Source organism: Microtus pennsylvanicus, chromosome 5 (assembly GCF_037038515.1).
Source record: "Microtus pennsylvanicus isolate mMicPen1 chromosome 5, mMicPen1.hap1, whole genome shotgun sequence".
In the NCBI taxonomy this organism is placed as follows: domain Eukaryota; kingdom Metazoa; phylum Chordata; class Mammalia; order Rodentia; family Cricetidae; genus Microtus; species Microtus pennsylvanicus.
In genome coordinates this window covers 88,590,829-88,611,613 of record NC_134583.1, presented here as the reverse complement: position 1 = coordinate 88,611,613, position 20,785 = coordinate 88,590,829, and the positions used below count along the sequence as shown (strand labels likewise).

Below are 20,785 nucleotides of genomic sequence, written 5' to 3'. Positions count from 1 at the left end.
GTTGGGGGCCTCAAGCCCACTGGCTGCCTGTTCGGAAGGTGGAAGGGTATAACACAGCCCCTCCCTGCCCCCAGTCCTTAAGATAGGAGCAGTGTGGGTCTCCCCGGGGGGAAAACTGATAATCTTGTTTGCTTGTACTCCGGAGCATTCTCAGTCTCAGTACAGGAGTTGAAGCACAGCAGAGGTATCCCCATTCTTCAGATGGGATATAGAAGTTCAAAAATATATGGTGGTTTCTTCAAGGTCACAGCTGAGGCTGGAACCTAGAGCTCCTGTTCCAAACGGTCTCCTCTAGCCTTTGGATCCAACATGACAACTCAGACTAGAGCTTCAAGCCTTTTATTCCATTTTGGAAGGTTTGTATAAAAATAGTCTCTTTAGGAAAATAAATAGCAGCTGCCCCTGATGTGGAGGCTTGGATACCCTGGAACTAAAGGCTTCTCAAAGCTAGGGAGTGCAAGCTCAGCTCATCACAGAAGCCACTGGTGCCTCCTGAGTTGAGCCATGCAGGAGGCACCTGCAGGATGCCCTGGTGCTGCTGGCAGTGGAGCTGTGTGAGTTAGTGTTCTAGTGGGAGGGCACCTTCTGTCTGGGAGCGGGGCTGGCTGGATCAAATGAAGAAAGTGACATAGTGTGAGAGCAGTCTGTCCGAAAGGGGTTAGGGCTCCAGGCCCAAAGGGGACATGTTTTGTCTCTGATTTTGTGCAAATTATGATAGGCCAGCTCTAGAGATACAATGAGCAGCTTTGGGGACCCCCCCCAAGCTGGCTCCACATCGAAGCATAACAGTTTGTTCTACTCTGAAGAGATAAAGGACCTGCTGGTTCCGGGCGTGCGGATGGTCCAGGCCTGCTGGATCAATGGAAGGAAGGAGATGACTGGGGTAGCATGAGCAAGGGGTGTGGCTGGGTATCTCACAAAGCCAGGAGTGTGGGAGAACCCAGGGGGTCAGAGGAGGGGTCACCGCTGCTGCTGCTACTTTTTCGATGAGCTGAGGAGCAAGGTTCTGGTGTGCTAGGGTAGGTGAAAACCAGGCTGGGAGTAAAGGGAGTCAGAGAGGGTGTGGTCATGAGCGTGGGGGTATGAAGTGCTTCGGGTTCAAGCACAGGCCCCGGAGAAAGGGAGATACAAGGTACGGGGCGGCAGGGGGCTGGTGGGCTGCTGGCGCCGCTGGTACCACCTGTGTCCTTATCTTCTTCAGGGATTTTGCAGATGGGGCGATGGGCTTCCAGCACTAGCTCAAGACGTTCCTTCTGCTTCTGCAGCTCTTCAATTTCCCGCTGCAGGCCCGATTTCTCATCCTCCAGTTTGTCAGTCTCCTTTAGAGGATTAGGAGAAATTTAGAAGGGTGAAAGATCGCCAAGCCTCAGGCTAGAGTTTGGGGGTTGAGCCCGGAGTCCCCAGTAAGTCTGAACTGCAACTCCCATGAGACCCTGAGAGAAAATGGGCATGACTCCTATCGGGCCAAGGGCTGCTTCTTTTTATTTTTATTTTTTTTCCCCTCTCAAGACAAGATTTCTGTTTTCTCTACTCGCTTTATATACCAGGCTGGCATGGAACTCCTGCCTCCTGAGTGCTGGGATTAAAAGTATGCACCACCATGGCCTGGCAGGTCCAGGGCTTCAGCAGAATTGCCTGCCAACATCATCTCTGCTTCGAGACCCAAGGCAAATTATTTGAGACAGGCTTTATCTGGGTAATATCCCTGGGTGTCCTGGAATTTGCTCTGTAGACCAGGCTGGCCTCAAACTGAGAGATCTGCCTGCTTCTGTCTCCTGAGTGCTGGGATTAAAGGCTTAAAGGCGTGTGCCACTACCTCCCAGCGGCAAATAATTTTTAATCTCCATTTCCTTATCCTTTTCCCAGGTCTTCCCCTCGGACAGGGAGGAGGGTGGGGTGTGGAGGAGTAATTTATTGGGTTTCTCGTGCTCCTGGGAACCCTCTGGCCCAGCTGATGCTCACCGCCTGTAGGAAGTCTGTTAGTTCCTTTCTCCGGTTTCTGCACTTAGCCGCTGCTAGCTTGTTGCGTTCACGCCTCACTCTGCGGCGTTCTTCCTCCTCAGGGCTGATCTAGGTTGGGAGAGAAAAGAAGGGGGATAGTGAGGCAGATGCTGGGCCACCAGCTGCCCTCCCTGGGCTCACCATCAAACTGGGGGCTTTTCCTTCAGCTGTAGTTTGGGTACCGCCATTACACAACTGCTTCTCCGTACCAGGTGCTTGTCGCCTGCTCACACTAGCTTTCCTGCTGGTTTCTTTCCTGTAATGTTTTCCCACTCGGTCAGCTTTGACCCTCCTCCTATACTTCCTCAGCTTAGAGCTCCGCTAAGATGTTGAAATCCTTATTTCCCAGGCATAAGTAGCCTTTCCTCCTGAGTCTATGATACACCATTATCTCCTTTTATAAGACCCTCAGCCTAGAAGATGGAATTTCTTCCCAGAGGAGCTAGGTGTCACAGGAGGTGCTCATGAGTGTCAAAAGTTACTGGGAATCTACTGTACCAACAAAGTATTTTATAGGGTTTTTTTTTCTTTGATTCAGTGCTAGGGATCAAACCCAGTGCCTAGTACACTAGGTAGGCAAATGCTGTACGGCTGAGTTATACCCCTAGCCCTTACACAGATTCTTTTTGCTTTTTGTAGCTTTGTTTCTTTGTATTTTAGACCTGATCTCCCTGTGTAGCCCTGGCTGGCCTAGAGCTTCCTGTGCAGACCAGACTGGCCTGGAACTCAGAGATCCACCTGCTTCTGCCTCCCTGGTGTTGGGGTTGAAGATGTGTGTCACCATACCTATCTTATTTGTTTTTTAAAAAAGATAAGGTTTCCTGTATCCCAGGCTGGCCTCAGATTCCTGATAGATCCTCTGCCTCCACCTCCAAAGCACGAGGGTGAAAGGCCGTGCTTCCCTGCATGGGGTCTTGCTTGTTCTTGTTTGATTTTTGTTTGTTTGAAACGGAGTTTCTCTGTGTAGCCCTGGCTGTCCTGGAACTCACTCTGTAGACCAGGCTGGCCTAGAACTCAGAGATCCACCTGCCTCTGCCTCCTGATTTTTGTGTATGTTTGTGTGTTGGGGGTAACACTGGGTGTCTTCCTCAATTCTCCACCTTAGTTTTTGTGACAAAGTCTCTCACTAAACTTGGAGTCTATCCATTTGGCTGGACTTGTTGGCCAGTGAGCTACTGGGGACTGTCTGTCTCAGCCTGCCCCTTCCCCATGCTGGGGTTACAATAGCTACTCTGGGCTTCTGTGTGGGTGCTAGGGACCCATCCTCACAGGATAGTCACTCACCTGACGAACCATCTGCCTGTCTTCCTACATAGTCTATTTTGTTTGTTTTTGCTTTTTTTTAAGTTTATTTATTCTATACACAGTGGTGTTTTGCCTTCATATATGTCTGTGTGAGGGTGTTGGATCCCGTGGAATTGGAGTCACAGACAGTTGTGAGCTGCCATGTACCCACATGCTGGGAATCAAACCCAGGTCCTCTGGAAGAGCAGTCAGTTCTCTTAACTGCTCAGCCATCTCTCCAGCTCTCCAGCCCTTTGTTTTTGTTTTTTCAAGACAGGGTTGCTCCATGTAAAAGTCCTGACTATCCTTGAACTCACAGTGATCTCTCTGCCTCCTAAGTGCTAGGTCTAAAGGATGTGCCACCATGCCTGCTAGAGTCCTAAAACATCGTGTGTGTGTGTGTGTGTGTGTGTGTGTGTGTGTGTGTGTGTGTGACACAAGTGTGCCATAGCACTGTGGAGATCAGAAGACAACTTGAAGGAGGTCAGTTCTCCTTCCACTATGTGGGTTTCAGGGACTGAACTCAGATCATTAAGCAAGTACATTTACCCCGAGCCGTCGGAGCCATCTCACCCACACTCCCTACATAGATTCTTTTTTTTTTAAGGTTAAAAAATTTAGTTCAAGGCCAGCCTGGTTTACAAAGCAAGTTCCAGGAGAACCCATGGCTGTTACAGAGAGAAATCTTGTCTCAAACAAAAACAAAAGAAGATTTTAAAAAATGTATTAGTGTTTTGCCTATGTGTGTGTATGAACACCACAAGCATGCAGTGCTGGTAGAGACCAGAAGAGGGAGTCAGAACCTTTGGAGGGAATTAGGGGCAGTGAGTTTCCATATGGGTGCTGGTGAAGGAGCCGTGGTCCTCTACAGAAGCAGCCAGTGCTAACTGCTGAGTCATCTCTCTGGACTTCAGCAGACTCTCACGTAAGGACCTGGAGCTCAGGGAGGTGAATAACTGGTTAAAGTTCCAGAGCAGGATTTAATGTCCACTGAGTGAGAGGCCATCTGATGGAGCCACCTGCCCCAGGAGGACCCTACCCACTACGGCTCCGGCCCAGCAGCACCCATGATCAAAAGGTGACAGCTCAGGACAGGGCTAAGGGAAGGAAGTGTGGAAGGGTTTGCCCTTGGTCAGCCTCTTGCTTATGGTCACAGAGGTAAGCTATTCTTGTGGGGAGCCTGCTGTTAGCTGTTCTCTGCTCCATCTCACATACCTCCCAAGGCCTTGCCCCCCTTCATCCTCTCCTCAGCCATCATGGCCAAGATTTGTGTCTGTTCGCTTGGGAACATGTGAACGCACTGGGGATTGAGTCCAGGGCGGCTCTTCTCCACAGTCACCAGCACAGTCAGGTTTGTTTTTTTTCCTAGGCAATAATTAAGTCAAGTTTTCTTTTATTGTTTGGTTATTTGAGGCAGGGTTTATGTGTCTCAGACTGACCTTAAATGTCCTGTGTTTCTGAGATTGTACTTGAATCGATCCTGTCTCCACTTCCTAAATCCAGGATTACAGGCATGCACCTAGACCTCTCCCCATGACACTCTCATAGTGCTCCAGGAGTATTTAGGGAGGAAGTGCTAGGCCTTAAGAGTCCTCTGTCTCTGTCAGGTGTCCTAGTATACACGTGGAACCTAGCGCTTGGGAAGTTGAGACAGGAGGATCTCAAATTCAAGGCTAGCTTGGGCTACATAACAAGACCCTAGCACAAATAAGCAAAAACATACCCTTATTTATTTAGAAAGGACTTCAGGGAGGCAGAAGTTCTTGGCTCACTTTGGAACATTGTGTGAGCTCCCACTGAGACAGTGTGGCTCAGGAGGGTCTGACTATGGAGCTGAGCAGACCTGAGGCCAAGGCCACTCCTGCCCCGTCACTCGGACAAGTGACTCCCTGTCTAGGCTCTCACTTCCTCTGCTGGGAGATGGAAAAACTGAAATACATTTCCCATTCACTTTTGCTTTGTTTATTTTTCAAGACAGGGTTACTCTATGTAGCCCTGGCAGTCCTGGAACTCACTCTGTAGACCAGGGTGGTCTAGAACTCAGAGATCTGCCTGCCTCTGCATCCCAAGTGCTGGGACTAAAGGCGTGTACCATCACCGCCTGGCTTCCCATTCACTTTTTGTGAACATTAAAAGAAACAGATTCAGAGAGTGTTCCTACTCTTCTCTCACCCCAAGGCACGTAGGCAGCATAAGGCTACCCACTCCATGCATGTCAGACAATGGAGTCCCCCTCTTTTCCACATACCCACCTTACATTACACTCCGTCCTCCCCACCTCCATTCCTGCTCCTCCAACCCCATTCCCAAGAAGATTCCTTCAGCTTTCTATACTCAGCCCATCTGTGGCTTAGGTTAACATGCAGCCCTTCTCCAGGAAGCCTTCCTTGACTCACAAGTGACCTTTTGCCTCTTTCTTGGCCTCCCAGGGACTCCTATGGGCGATGGAAGGTCTCTCATAGCAAGATCCTGTCCCCTGCCTCTTTGGACCCCTAAGGGCTATCGAAAGTGCAACACCTCTGTTCCTTACCTGCTCGCAGGGTCTGCGATGCACCCCTGGAGGTGGCCCTAGGGCTCGTATGACTCCTGGCCGGGGCTGAGGGGGGCTGTACTGGGGATAGGTCAGAGGTCGGGGATAGCCACCGGGCCCCAGGAAATGAGGCTGCACCATCCACTGCAGTTCCTGGCTGCCACTGACAGCATTGATGCTTGGCACAAGGTGGAATTTCTGAGGAGTAAGAGCAGAGGGTGGGTGATGAGGGGAACTGAGGGACTTCCAGGGGACAGAGGCCATGCCCTTTCTACTCTTAATGCAGACACTGGCCCTGGGAGGTCACAGGGAGCACAGTTTGGCAATCAGAAACTTGTTCATGAGCTGGGTAACTTTGGGCAGGTCACATAATGGTTTTTTACCTCTATTTCCCCATCAGATAATTCTTACCAAGTATGAATGACCCCTCACTCTTCCAACCGCTTTATAAACAGTGACTCACACAGCTGGCACAATCCTGTCTTCATTTTCAGACAGAATAACAGTTGCCCACAGACCCACAGCCAGCAAATAGAAACTGAGTTTTGAGCCCAAATGGCTTGGCTCTCACCCATTCCTGCGCCCACCCTCACAAAAGAGCATAAATCCAGCTTCTAGTTCCCCAGCCAACTCTGAGAATCTGGCAAGAGACAGGATCTCACGTAGCTTAGGCTAGACTCTTGACCCTTCTGCCTCCACCTCCCAAACACTGAAGCTAGGCATGTAGCATCACACCTGGCTTAGAATGTCTAACAGAGTGTCTTAGGGGAGTCAGGTGACCGATATGTGAACAAGGGCTATGTCTCAAGTATCCGCTCATCTACTGAACTTGTGACTGGGGCAAGTTATTCAGCCTCAGTGTTACGTCACTTTTTTTGTTCTTGATATCATGCAATATTTCATTGTTGTTGAGATGCCGACTCAGAAATCGGAGTTGAATTGGCTTTTAATTTTTTTTTTGAGACAGGATCTTTCTATTATGTAATTTTGGCCGTCCTGAAACTCACTTTGTAGACCAAATTGGTCTCCAACGCCCAGAGATTGACCTGCCTCTGCCTCCACCTCCTAAATGCTGGGATTAAAGGCATGCCCAATTGTCAATTTAAAATTTTGAAGGCTCAAAATTGATGGGATTTTGGAGTCCGTAAAATAAGTTAAAGAGATGAAAAACCCTCCATCGGAGGCCTGGCATTCTTTAGTTCTTTTTTTTAAACCAGAAATCTGAGCTTTGTTGGGATTGGGCGGGGAGGTGTGTGGGGGGGGGGGGAATCTGGGGAGGCGTGAGTATTCTAGGGGAGAGAATGAGTTTAAGACCTGTGAGCTAAGGGTGCGGGGCTCCTTCCGTCCAGGGAACACCTCACATGCCTAGGCATGCCTGGGACAACTTGTCCCCAACCCAGTATTGGGGGACACAGAAGCTCAGTGACCCCAGTTGTGGGCTAGAAGTATCTCCAGGAGCACCTCCCGTTCCTAGGTCGTCGGTCCCGGGGGCTGTTTGGGGCCAGGAAGGGAGGGGCACCCAGGGTGACTCAGCCCCAGTGACTCGGTTCGCTGTGACTCGGCGGAACGGACGCAGCTCCTTCCCTCCCCTGGCAACACGTGCTCGCGGCCCCTCGACAGGAAATGGGCACCTGCAACCTCTCGAGTGCCTCTAGCCAGCAGTGGGAACCGTCGGGTGCCGAGAGTATGGGGCGCGAGAGTGGCCTGGTGGATGACCCTGCGCATGTCCCAACACTTCGTGGTCTCCATTGGGCTTAGGGAATGGACAGTCAGTCTCCGGGAACCCCTCAGAGCCACTACCTGGGGCCCACAGGACTATATTGAGTTCAAAAGGATAGGGACTTGACCGGGGCAGAGGGACACGGACAACTGGAAGCGACACATGAGCAGTCACAGACAGACTGCTAAAGATTCGCTGACCCGGCCGGGTTCTAATGGACACTCCCCTCCCCCAATCTCTCCGGTGTGTCCAGGTCCCGGTTATTAAGCTGGGGACAGAGCGCTCTTCTGATCCTGTTCAGTCGTAGGATGGGGCAGGTGAGAAACCAGTATTTAGAGGCAGACAAGAGGAAATAAAGACTAACGGAGACAGAGGGGCAGATTGACAGTCAGCTAGGGAGATGCGGGAGGGCAAGAAGGAGATTCGTAGATCGTCGCTCCTCCTGCTGCGCCTGTCCCCCTGGCCACGGGGAACACCGGTTCCTGGACCGCGCAGAACATGCAGGATCCACGGTCGCGACCACCAAAGGGAGACGCTGCTCGGGGTCGCGGTTCTAAACCCGAAGCAAACCAGACTAACTCCAGCACCCCTAATGCCGTTCAAACTCAGGTCCCTCTCGGGGGTCCGGCCAGCCTCACCTGCTGCTGGGCGGCCTGCGCCTGAGCTTGCGGGGCCTGCGTGGGGCGACCGTACGCGCTGCCAGCCCCGGAGCTCGGTCCCGGTTCTCCGAAGTCTCGGTACATGCCCTGGGCTGATGCTCGGTGGGGTCCGCGTCGGCGGCTGCGGTTCTGACTCACTCGCGCCTCGCGGAGTCTTGTCTTTTTTATGAATGAAAAGTTCTCGGGCTGAACCACTTGCAGCGCGGGGGGTAGGGGGCGTGTCGCCACGGCGTCTTTCACCTCTCCGGGGACCCACCTCTCCAAACGAGCCGCTGTGGGCCGGTCCGCACGGAACTTCACGACCCCCTGCTCTGGTGACCAGCCGTCTCTGCTGAGGAAAGCGACCGGCTTGGCGTCCCCTAGCCTCTGCGGTGGCCCCGCCCCCTCTGACGCAGCTGCCCATACATGGTGCAATTTCCTCGCCGCTCCCAGGTGCAGCGAGGATTCCCCCTGACGCACCTAGCTGAGGTTGGGGCTTGCAACTGTGCCCCGCCCCGTCTGGGCTAGCCAAGGTTCCCAACGCCCGTAAAACAGGACGAAACAGTCGGGTAACCGATTGGCCTCGCTAGGGGACTTAGAAGAACGGGAAAACTAGCTGGAGACTCTTGAAGTGAATTATAGATATGATGAATTATTGCTGGCATCATTATATACCTAGCAGGAATCATCCCAACGGTCTCCCGAGTCTGTCATCTTGGCTTCTGTAATGAGGTGGAAAGTTTGTTTAGCTGAGTTTATTGTTTGTCGAGGAAGGATGGTTGGGATAGTGTCTCGGGTATCTTAGGCTGGTCTTGAACTTGCTACTTAGTGGAGGCTGTCCTTGAACTCCTAATTCTTCACCTCTCAGGTGCTGGGATGTGCCACCATCATTCCTGGCTTTTTTTTTTTTGTCTTTAGATAGAGTTTCCTATAGCCCAGGTTGGTCTTGAACTCCTTATGTAGCTAACTTAGAATAACCTGGAACTGCTGGTCTTCTCGCCTGCACCTCCTGCGTGGAGGGCAGCTGTCACAGGCGTGTGGCACCACACCCAGCTTCAACTGGTGTCAAGGCCTCTGATAGACTAAAAAGTGCATAAGTGACAAACCCCGGGATTGCAAAAAAGTTATATTTATTTTAACGTTGACCAAAGGGGGCAGTGGGGTGCACACTTTTAGTTCCAGCACCTGGGAGGGAGAGGCAGGCATATCTTCAGAGTGAGTTCCAGGACAGCCAGGGCTACCAGTGAAACCCTGTCTCATAAAACAGAACATTTCAACATTAAATGAAGTGGCACTTGGGTACCCACAGATAGAAAGCACTATAATCAAGCAGTCTCTGGAGCTAGCACAAGTTTTAATCCAGGCTTCTGCAGGCAGAGAGAGCCTGCAGATGTCCTGAGATGCAGTCAATGAGACTTCTTGTCTGGAGGCACTCCTCTGGTACCGTGTGCGTCACCAGCCTTCTCTGGAACTGTGTGAAAGGTCTCTGTGAGGGTGAGGCCTGGCCAAGTGTGCTGGGGAGGTAGGTGCCATCCTAACCCCCATTTTACACATGGAGAAAACCGAGGTTGACAGGTATTGAAATGAGTTGCCCAAGGCTACTGAGTAAGTGGCTGAGTCTGGTGACCGAGCCAGGCCATCAGGGCTCCTAGCCTTTACACCGCCCATCCCCGTAGACCGTCTGACTGGGAGAACGGTCCCAAAGCTCCCTCCTTGGCTTCTTTCCATCTCAATGGAAACTGAAGAGGTTCGCCCTCAGGGAAACAGGTCCTCGGCTGTCTTCTTTGGGACCAGAGGCCAGGGTTGGACTCAGGCTGGGCAGCCAGAGTGGTCCTGTGTTTCTAGTCATAGAGCTGTACCTTGTGTCTGCGGGACCCAGGCAGGTCACCTTCCTGAGTCTCTGTTGGGCCTCACTGTTGTTGTCACAGGGCTGCTATGGGGCCAGAGGGGACTGCAGGTGTGAAAGTGCTCTGCTGTACAGCATCCTCAGGTCACCAGCCTGTGCCGGTCCCTTACTGAGTCTACAAACGCCTGTCTTTCTGGGAGACCACAGCAGTTTTCCAAAAGAGAATGCAGGCGTGTATGAGGGGGTTCTGGGGCCAGTGAGACCCAGGGAAAGAATCCGAATATGTACGTGGTGGACTCAGAAAGCTCTGGGTTCTGGGTTTGAATTCTGGCTAGACTGACCATCCGCTGTGTGTCCAGGATGACTCACCCAGCCAGTCGCTCTGAGTTTCCTCATTTGTGAAATGCGGACATAGTGATAGCTACATTTGAGGATTGCTAGAGATATATACATACAACAACGTCACAGAGACAGGTGTGGTGGTGGTGAACGCTTGTGGTGCCAGAGCTCTGGAGGTGAAGGCGGGAGGACAGAAGTTCAGAGTCTGCAGCTGCTACAAAATGGAGTTCAAGGACAGTCTGGGCTACAGGAGTCTCTGTCTCAAGAAACAAAACAGGGCAGCGGAAATAGCTCAGCAGGTCAAAGTGCTTGCCACAACAGGCCTGACAACCTGAGTTTGCACCCTGGAGACAACTGATTCCCAAAAACTTCTCATGATCTCCTCGAGTGCTGCGGCACATGCGCTCTTGCATGCGCACACACTCACGCTTGAGTGTGCACACACACGACTGGTCTTTGAACTCTTTGGCTGACCAGAGCTAGACAGATGATGCAAGCGGCCTGGTGGTGGCACCTAGGAGAGCTGACCCGAGTCCATCTTGTCTGCATACCTCTCGGGCTGCCTTCTCCTCAAACTGCCTGTGGCAGCTGAGCAGGGTCCAGGTCCCCAGTGCAGTGTGTGTACGTGACTCGAAAGTCCCTTCCTGCTCGAAGCGTGGAGCCACAAGGCGCCCTTCCAGAAGCAGTACATTCCAAGCTCCTCAGTCATTAACTCCTGCCTTGCGGTTGCACAGACATTTCCCCATGCCTGACCTCGCCAGCTCCCAGGCAGGGAGCCTGAGGAGAACCCCAGGTTCCACAGTGACTCCGGGGAAGCCACTGTCCCTGGGTTTCTGTGTGTGCTTGGTTCAGTGACTCCCATCGGTGAGCCCAGAGGATCCCACCTCTTGAGCTGCAGTGAGGCCAAAGGAGGCAAAGGGTGGAACTTTGGCATCTCTAGGTTCTCAGGGCCACCAGGGAGTTGGAGGTGATGTTCGTGTTTTGTAGTTTCTATTCTCTTTTTAAATTGACGTTTACATTTTTAACTGAGGTGAAATTCACATAACATACAATTAACCATTTTAAGGGTACAGTTCATTGTCATTGAGGACGTTCACGATGTTGTGTAACCACCACTTCTCTCTGGTTTCAGAACTTTATTGGTCTAGAAAAACACTCTAGGTCCATTAAATAACCACTCCCAATTTACCCCTTGCCCCATCCCCTGGTAACCACTAATCTTTCTGTGGATGTGGCTTTGCCTATTCTGGGCATTTTACGTCCATGGAGTCACACACTATGTGACCTGTTCTGTCTGGCTTTTTTCATTCAGCATAAGATTTCAAGGCTCATTTGTGTTTTGCCTTGAATTTGATAATTTGTCCTTTTTTTGTGACTGAGTAACATTCCATGCTACATATGTACCTGAGCTTATTCATAACTTCCTGGACTTCGTGTTGCCGTCACTTTGGGTTGTGTACAAATAGTGATTCTGTGGAGACTGGAGCACCAGTCTTTGCGAGGACAGAGCCTTTCATTTCTCTCAGGTATTTGCCTGGGGTGCATCTCCCTCAGGGACCTCCAGACAAATTTCCACAGTGGCACAGCCACTGTGCATTTTCCCTAGCCGTGTGCAGGACCTCGAATTTCTCCAAATCATGGCCAGCCCTAGTTAGTTTCCAGTTGGGGTTTTAAAAATTAAAGAATAGGGCCTGGAAAGATGACTCAGCAGTTAAGAGCATTGGCTGTTCTTCCAAAGGACTCAAGTTCAATTCCCAACACCCACATGTTGGCTTACAATATTCAGTAACTCCAGTTCCAGGGAATCCAAGCACCAGGGACCCATGTGGTGCACAGACACACAAAAGACAAAACACTAAACACATAAAGTAAATGCATGAAATTTAAGAAATTAAAAACTAGTTGCTACAGAGTGGCAGTTAGTGGCATTTATTGGCTTTTGATTTGCATTTCTTTAGTGAGCAGGGAGTATTCCCACATGCTTGTTGGCCTCTTTTTGTTGTTGTTTTGAGATGGGCTTTCTCTGTGTATCCCTGGCCATTCTGGAACTCACCCTGTAGACCAGGCTAGCCTTGAAGTCAAAGATTCACCTGCCTCTGCCTCTCAGTTGTACCACCGCCTAGCTTGTTGACTTCTTATATAAGTATCTATTCAAGTCTTTTGTTTATTTCTGCGATCAGAGAATTTTTCTTTTTGTAAAGCAGGGTCTGATGTAACCCAGGCTGGCCTTTAACTTTCTAAGTAGGTTAGGAGGGACCTTGAATGTCTAATTCTTCTGTTTCTATTTCCCAAGTGCTGGGGTCATGGCTGTGGGACCCCACACTTGGTTTTTCTCTTCTTTTTTAAATTGAGATTCTGAGTATAAACCCTTAGGATTTGCAAATGTTTTCTTTCTCATTCTGTTGTGTTTGTTGAAAGGCAGGGTCCTAATATATAGCCCAGGCTGACCTTTGACTCATAACCCTCCTCCCTCCACTTCACTGGTGATTGCGTTACCTGTCGTCACACTTTTATATTATACTTGTGTTTATTTTGTGGGCACAGCTGTTGTGGAGGTCAGAGGACAACCTGAGAGCTTGGGTTTCCTCTCTCCTTCCACCATATGGATCCTAGGGATTGATTGAGCAAAGGTTATCAGACACAGCAGCAGGTCCTTTATCTGTCGAACCATCTTACCGGCCCTTTCTTTAAACATAAGCACACTGTCGAGTTTGATAATGCATGCATGTGTGTGCGCACAGGTTGGTGGCACACACCTTTAAAGGAGGCAGAGACAGGCAGATCTCTGAGTTTGAAGCCAGCCTGTACATGGTGAGTTCCAGGCAAGTCAGGGCTACACAGTGAAACCTTCTCTGGTGTGCATGTGTATTTGTGCACATATATCTGTAGATGATGCCCTTGGTGTTTTTTAGATAGATCTGTTTATAAAGTTCAGGTTTTCTGTTACTCACATTCTCTTGCCTCAGGCTCTGGAATGTGAGGATTACCTGTGTGTGTAACTATGCCTGGGAGAATGTCTGATTACAGGTGTGTATAACTATGCCTGGGAGAATGTCTGATTACATGTGTGTATAACTATGTCTGGGAGAATGTCTGATTACAGGTGTGTATAACTATGCCTGGGAGAATGTCTGATTACAGGTGTGTATAACTATGCCTGGGAGAATATCTGATTACAGGTGTGTGTAACTATGTCTGGGAGAATGTCTGATTACATGTATGTATAACTATGCCTGGGAGAATGTCTAATTACATGTATGTATAACTATGTCTGGGAGAATGTCTGATTACAGGTGTGTATAACTATGCCTGGGAGAATGTCTGATTACATGTATGTATAACTATGCCTGGGAGAATGTCTGATTACAGGTGTGTATAACTATGCCTGGGAGAATGTCTGATTACATGTGTGTATAACTATGCCTGGGAGAATGTCTGATTACAGGTGTGTGTAACTATGTCTGGGAGAATGTCTGATTACAGGTGTGTGTAACTATGCCTGGGAGAATGTCTGATTACATGTATGTATAACTATGTCTGGGAGAATGTCTAATTACATGTATGTATAACTATGTCTGGGAGAATGTCTGATTACAGGTGTGTATAACTATGCCTGGGAGAATATCTGATTACAGGTGTGTATAACTATGCCTGGGAGAATATCTGATTACAGGTGTGTGTAACTATGTCTGGGAGAATGTCTGATTACATGTATGTATAACTATGCCTGGGAGAATGTCTAATTACATGTATGTATAACTATGTCTGGGAGAATGTCTGATTACATGTGTGTATAACTATGCCTGGGAGAATGTCTGATTACATGTATGTATAACTATGCCTGGGAGAATGTCTGATTACAGGTGTGTATAACTATGCCTGGGAGAATGTCTGATTACATGTGTGTATAACTATGCCTGGGAGAATGTCTGATTACAGGTGTGTGTAACTATGCCTGGGAGAATGTCTGATTACAGGTGTGTGTAACTATGTCTGGGAGAATGTCTGATTACATGTATGTATAACTATGCCTGGGAGAATGTCTGATTACAGGTGTGTATAACTATGCCTGGGAGAATGTCTGATTACAGGTGTGTATAACTATGCCTGGGAGAATGTCTGATTACAGGTGTGTGTAACTATGTCTGGGAGAATGTCTGATTACATGTGTGTATAACTATGCCTGGGAGAATGTCTGATTACATGTATGTATAACTATGCCTGGGAGAATGTCTGATTACAGGTGTGTATAACTATGTCTGGGAGAATGTCTGATTACAGGTGTGTATAACTATGCCTGGGAGAATGTCTGATTACAGGTGTGTGTAACTATGTCTGGGAGAATGTCCATTTGTTGCTGCTTGTTTCATTTTGGAGACAGTCTCATGTAGCTCAGGCTGGCCTCAAACTTGCATATAGCAGAGGCTGGCCTTGAACTCCTGCCTCAGTCTTCCAAATGCTGTGATTACAGCCCTGCTTTTGACACCCAGCTTGATAATATCCTTTGACGACAGGGCCTTATCATGTAATTTTGGCTGGGCTGGAGCCGCCATGCCCAGTAATGATGTCCTTTTGATGCGCAGAAGTTTAAATTTTTTGTTTAATGCAATTTATCTATTTTTCCACTTGTTGATGATGTTTCTGGCACTTCTAGGAATCTGTTGTTCAACCCAAAGTCAGGAAGTCATCACTTTTTTATTAGGAGTTTTATAGAGTTAACTCTTTTTTAAATTTTTCAATTTTGGGCTGGAGAGATGGCTCAGAGGTTAAGAGCACTGGCTGCTCTTCCAGAGGTCATGAGTTCAATTCCCAGCAACCACATATATACAACCATCTATAATGAGATCTGGTGCCCTCCTCTGGCATGTGGGCATACATGGAGGCAGAATGTTGTATGCATAATAAATAAATAAATCTAAAAAAAATAAATTTTTCAATTTTATGTGCACTGGTGTTTTGCCTACATGTATGTTTGTGTGAGAGTGTCAGATCTTGGAGTTACAGGCAGTTATGAGCTGCTGTGTGGGTGCTGGGAATTGAACCCCGGTCCTCTGGAAGAACAGCACGAGGTCTTAACCACTGAGCCATCTCTCCAGCCCCTAGAAGTTAGCTCTTAAAGTTAAGCCATTGAGTAAAATGAAGTTTAACAAGGACACCACAGCATCCAATGTGTGTATCTCACTGACGTCTCACACACACAAGCCCGTGCAGCTGGCTTGAGGGCTCTGCCGGTGTAGGGCCCGGGGAATGAGGCTGTCACAAGCATGCCTGACATATCCTTCGCTGGCCAGATACTTTCATTTTCATTTCTCTTGGAGGTGTGTCAGGGAGAGAATGGTGAGGCCAGAGGGTATGAATTTATTTGGCTTTGCTGGATTTTCTCCAGGTGTTCTCCAAACTGGTGCCTACAGCCATCCGCTGACTACTTTTATTGGTTTTGGTTCATTCATTTTAAAAGATTTGTTTATCTTTTTAAAATGTATGTATGTATGTATGTATGTACGTATGTATGTAGTTAGTTAGTTTTTTCAAGACAGGGTTTCTCTGTATTGAGTTCCTGTCCTGGAACTAGCTTTATAGACCAGGCTGGCCTTGAACTCACAGAGATCCTCCTGCCTCTGCCTCCCAAGTGCTGGGATTAAAGCCACCACCGCCTGGCTTGTCTTTATTTTATGTTTATGAGTGTTTGCCAGCATATATGTCTTACACTACATGCATGTCGTGCTCAGGGAGGCCAGAAGATGGCGTCAGATCCCCTGGAACTGGGGTTACAGGCGCTGTGGGCTGCCATGTGGTGCTAAGAACCCAGTTCCAGCCCTCTGCAAGAGCAGTTAGGCCCTTAACCACTGACCTGTCTCTCTAGCCCATTTTAAAACAGGGTCTCATATATCCTAGGCTGACCTCAAGTTTGTTGTGTGAGGTTAGCCTTGAATTTCTGAACCTCCTGCTGCTACCTCCCGTGCACAGAGGTCATAGGTGTCTTTGACGTGTGTCTCTCCCTGCAGATGAAAGCTGGGCCTTCCTGCACTCTGAGCTTCCTGTGCCCTGGCTTTCTTGCTGTGTCTCTTCCCTCTCACAGGCTGCCTTCTCTGCCAGGTTCTCTCCTTCTCCCGTTGCCACGCCCATCCTGCAGCACTCAGTTTCCCCACCATTTCCTCAGCCCCTTCTACATCAAATCCCTCCTGGAAATACAGCTCAGCTCTCTGATTCTATGAATAATCATACTTTTAAAAAACTTCCTAGAATGCTTTCTAAAAGTGTGGTAATCTGGAGGGATTTATGTAGTGTCTTTGCCTGTGTCTACCTATATTTCCCAGGTGAGGGGGCATCAAAAGGGCCACAGGGAAGAGATGATGATGATTGGTTTTTCGAGACAAGGTTTCTCTGTGCAGCCCTGGCTGTCCTGGAACTTGCTCTATAGACCAGGCTGGCCTTGAACTCATAGAGATCCACCTGCCTCTGCCTCTGAGTGCTGGGATTAAAGGTATGCACCACCACTGCCTTGCAAGGAAGAGATTATTTTTTTGTGTGTGTTTTTTATTGTACATGTAATATGTGTTTTATATGTGTGTATATATGTCTGTGAACCACATGCATGTAGTGAGTGTAATGAGGTGAGGAAAGGGTGTTGGATTCCCTGGAACTGGAGTTACAGATGGTTGTTAGCTGTCACATGGGTGCTAGGAACTGACCCCAGTCTTTGGAAGAGCAGTCAGTGCTCTTAAGTGTGGAGCCATCTCTCTAGTCTTTTTTTTTTTACATTTTTTTATTGATATTATTGAGCTCTACATTTTTCTCAGCTCCCCTCCCTGCCTCTCCCGTCCCCCCTTCAATTCTCCCCCAACGTCCCTATGCTCCCAATTTACTCAGGAGATTTTGTCTTTTTCTACTTTCTACTTCCCATGTAGATTAGATCTATGTAAGTCTCTCTTAGGTCCTCATTGTTGTCTAAGTTCTCTGGGATGGTGGTTTATTTTTTGTTTTCTTTGGTTGTTTGTTTTGTTGAGGTGGGCTCTCACCTTGTAGACCAGGGTCAAGCTGTTCTCAAACTCATGGCAATCCTCTGGTCTCAGCTTTCCAAGTGCTAGGATTGCAGGTGTGAGCTACTATGTCCAACTTTTTGTGTCTTTTTTTTTTTTTTTGGTTTTTCGAGACAGGGTTTCTATATGGCTTTGGAGCCTGTCCTGGAACTAGCTCTGTAGACCAGGCTGGTCTCGAACTCACAGATATCCGCCTGCCTCTGCCTCCCGAGTGCTGGGATTAAAGGCGTGCGCCACCATCGCCCTGCTGTGTCATTTTTATTTAAAAAAATAACATTTTTTATTAATTTTCATTTTATCTATGAGTATTTTGCCTACAGGTTGTATGTGTACCATGTGTATGCAGTGTGCGTGGAGGTTAGAAGAAAGCGACAGAACCACTGTGTGGGTGATGGGAACTGAGCCCAGGTCCTCTGCAGAGCAGTCAGTGTTCTTACTCAGTTAGCCATCTCTCTAGCCCTACTTTTTTATTGTTGTTTTCTGAGACAGGGACTCACTGTACAGACTAGGCTGGCCTTGGACTCACAGAGACCCACCTGTCTCTACTTCCCAAATGCTAGGATTAAAGGTGTGTGCAGCTATGTCTGACTACCTTTTTATATTTTGAAAGGCTTCTTCTAAATATGTTTATATTAGTCTTATTTTTTTTAAATGAGGGTTGGAATTAATATACCTGTAGTCCCAGTTACTCACGAACCTAAGTCTAGAGGATTGCTTTAGCCAGTAGTTTGAGGCAAACCTGAACAACCATTGTGGGAATCTATCTGTACACTGTGTGTAGGTGTGTTGTGGGAGTCTGTACACTGTGTGTAGGTGTGTTGTGGGTGTCTGTAAACTGTGTGTAGGTGTGTTGTGGGAATCTATCTGTACACTGTGTGTAGGTGTGTTGTGGGAGTCTGTACACTGTGTGTAGGTGTGTTGTGGGTGTCTGTACACTGTGTGTAGGTGTGTTGTGGGTGTCTGTACACTGTGTGTAGGTGTGTTGTGGGAATCTATCTGTACACTGTGTGTAGGTGTGTTGTGGGTGTCTGTACACTGTGTGTAGGTGTGTTGTGGGAATCTATCTGTACACTGTGTGTAGGTGTGTTGTGGGAGTCTGTACACTGTGTGTAGGTGTGTTGTGTGTGTCTGTACACTGTGTGTAGGTGTGTTGTAGGTGTCTGTACACTGTGTGTAGGTGTGTTGTGGGAATCTATCTGTACACTGTGTGTAGGTGTGTTGTAGGTGTCTGTACACTGTGTGTAGGTGTGTTGTGGGAATCTATCTGTACACCATGTGTAGGTGTGTTGTGGGAGTCTGTACACTGTGTGTAGGTGTGTTGTGTGTGTCTGTACACTGTGTGTAGGTGTGTTGTAGGTGTCTGTACACTGTGTGTAGGTGTGTTGTGGGAATCTATCTGTACACTGTGTAGGTGTGTTGTGGGAATCTATCTGTACACTGTGTAGGTGTGTTGTGGGAATCTATCTGTACACTGTGTAGGTGTGTTGTAGGTGTCTGTACACTGTGTGTAGGTGTGTTGTGGGTGTCTGTACACTGTGTGTAGGTGTGTTGTGGGAATCTATCTGTACACTGTGTGTAGGTGTGTTGTGGGAATCTATCTGTACACTGTGTGTAGGTGTGTTGTAGGTGTCTGTACACTGTGTGTAGGTGTGTTGTGTGTGTCTGTACACTGTGTGTAGGTGTGTTGTAGGTGTCTGTACACTGTGTGTAGGTGTGTTGTGGGAATCTATCTGTACACTGTGTGTAGGTGTGTTGTGGGAATCTATCTGTACACTGTGTGTAGGTGTGTTGTAGGTGTCTGTACACTGTGTGTAGGTGTGTTGTGTGTGTCTGTACACTGTGTGTAGGTGTGTTGTAGGTGTCTGTACACTGTGTGTAGGTGTGTTGTGGGTGTCTGTACACTGTGTGTAGGTGTGTTGTGGGAATCTATCTGTACACTGTGTGTAGGTGTGTTGTGGGTGTCTGTACACTGTGTGTAGGTGTGTTGTGGGTGTCTGTACACTGTGTGTAGGTGTGTTGTGGGTGTCTGTACACTGTGTGTAGGTGTGTTGTGGGAATCTATCTGTACACTGTGTGTAGGTGTGTTGTGGGAGTCTGTACACTGTGTGTAGGTGTGTTGTGGGAATCTATCTGTACACTGTGTGTAGGTGTGTTGTGGGAATCTATCTGTACACTGTGTGTAGGTGTGTTGTGGGAATCTATCTGTACACTGTGTAGGTGTGTTGTGGGAATCTATCTGTACACTGTGTGTAGGTGTGTTGTGGGTGTCTGTACACTGTGTGTAGGTGTGTTGTGGGAAACTATCTGTACACTGTGTGTAGGTGTGTTGTGGGAATCTATCTGTACACTGTGTGTAGGTGTGTTGTGGGAATCTATCTGTACACTGTGTAGGTGTGTTGTGGGAATCTATCTGTACACTGTGTAGGTGTGTTGTGGGAATCTATCTGTACACTGTGTAGGTGTGTTGTGGGAATCTATCTGTACACTGTGTGTAGGTGTGTTGTGGGAATCTATCTGTACACTGTGTAGGTGTGTTGTGGGAGTCTGTACACTGTGTGTAGGTGTGTTGTGGGAATCTATCTGTACACTGTGTAGGTGTGTTGTGGGAATCTATCTGTACACTGTGTGTAGGTGTGTTGTGGGAATCTATCTGTACACTGTGTAGGTGTGTTGTGGGAATCTATCTGTACACTGTGTAGGTGTGTTGTAGGTGTCTGTACACTGTGTGTAGGTGTGTTGTGGGTGTCTGTACACTGTGTGTAGGTGTGTTGTGGGAATCTATCTGTACACTGTGTGTAGGTGTGTTGTGGGAATCTATCCGTACACCGTGTGTAGGTGTGTTGTGGGAGTCTGTACACTGTGTGTAGGTGTGTTGTAGGTGTCTGTACACTGTGTGTAGGTGTGTTGTGGGAATCTATCTGTACACTGTGTGTAGGTGTGTTGTAGGTGTCTGTACACTGTGTGTAGGTGTGTTGTGGGAATCTATCTGTACACCGTGTGTAGGTGTGTTGTGGGAGTCTGTACACTGTGTGTAGGTGTGTTGTGTGTGTCTGTACACTGTGTGTAGGTGTGTTGTAGGTGTCTGTACACTGTGTGTAGGTGTGTTGTGTGTGTCTGTACACTGTGTGTAGGTGTGTTGTGGGAATCTATCTGTACACTGTGTGTAGGTGTGTTGTAGGTGTCTGTACACTGTGTGTAGGTGTGTTGTGGGAATCTATCTGTACACTGTGTGTAGGTGTGTTGTGGGTGTCTGTACACTGTGTGTAGGTGTGTTGTGTGTGTCTGTACACTGTGTGTAGGTGTGTTGTGGGAATCTATCTGTACACTGTGTGTAGGTGTGTTGTGGGTGTCTGTACACTGTGTGTAGGTGTGTTGTGGGTGTCTGTA

The 20,785-nt window shown here is 48.3% G+C and overlaps 1 protein-coding gene across 1 annotated transcript; it reads right to left on the bottom strand.

Moving 5' to 3' along the window:
* Positions 1-323: 323 nt before the first annotated feature.
* Positions 324-8,558, bottom strand: Fosl1 (FOS like 1, AP-1 transcription factor subunit). Its single transcript, XM_075973121.1, has 4 exons — positions 8,174-8,558; positions 5,816-6,013; positions 1,963-2,070; positions 324-1,319 (listed from the first exon to the last, which is right to left on the bottom strand). Exons 1-4 carry the CDS (start codon positions 8,276-8,278, stop codon positions 915-917), a joined length of 816 nt encoding a protein of 271 aa, XP_075829236.1. The 5' UTR covers positions 8,279-8,558; the 3' UTR covers positions 324-914.
* Positions 8,559-20,785: the final 12,227 nt, after the last annotated feature.

Bases quoted from the DNA above. Each gene is read 5' to 3' on its own strand.
- Fosl1 (XM_075973121.1), bottom strand. From the start codon at position 8,278: ATGTACCGAGACTTCGGAGAACCGGGACCGAGCTCCGGGGCTGGCAGC. The intron at 6,014-8,173 runs GTGAGGCTGGCC...CTTACTCCTCAG, and splicing joins CGCAGGCCGCCCAGCAGCAG to AAATTCCACCTTGTGCCAAG. The intron at 1,320-1,962 runs GTGAGCATCAGC...AATCCTCTAAAG, and splicing joins TAACAGACTTCCTACAGGCG to GAGACTGACAAACTGGAGGA.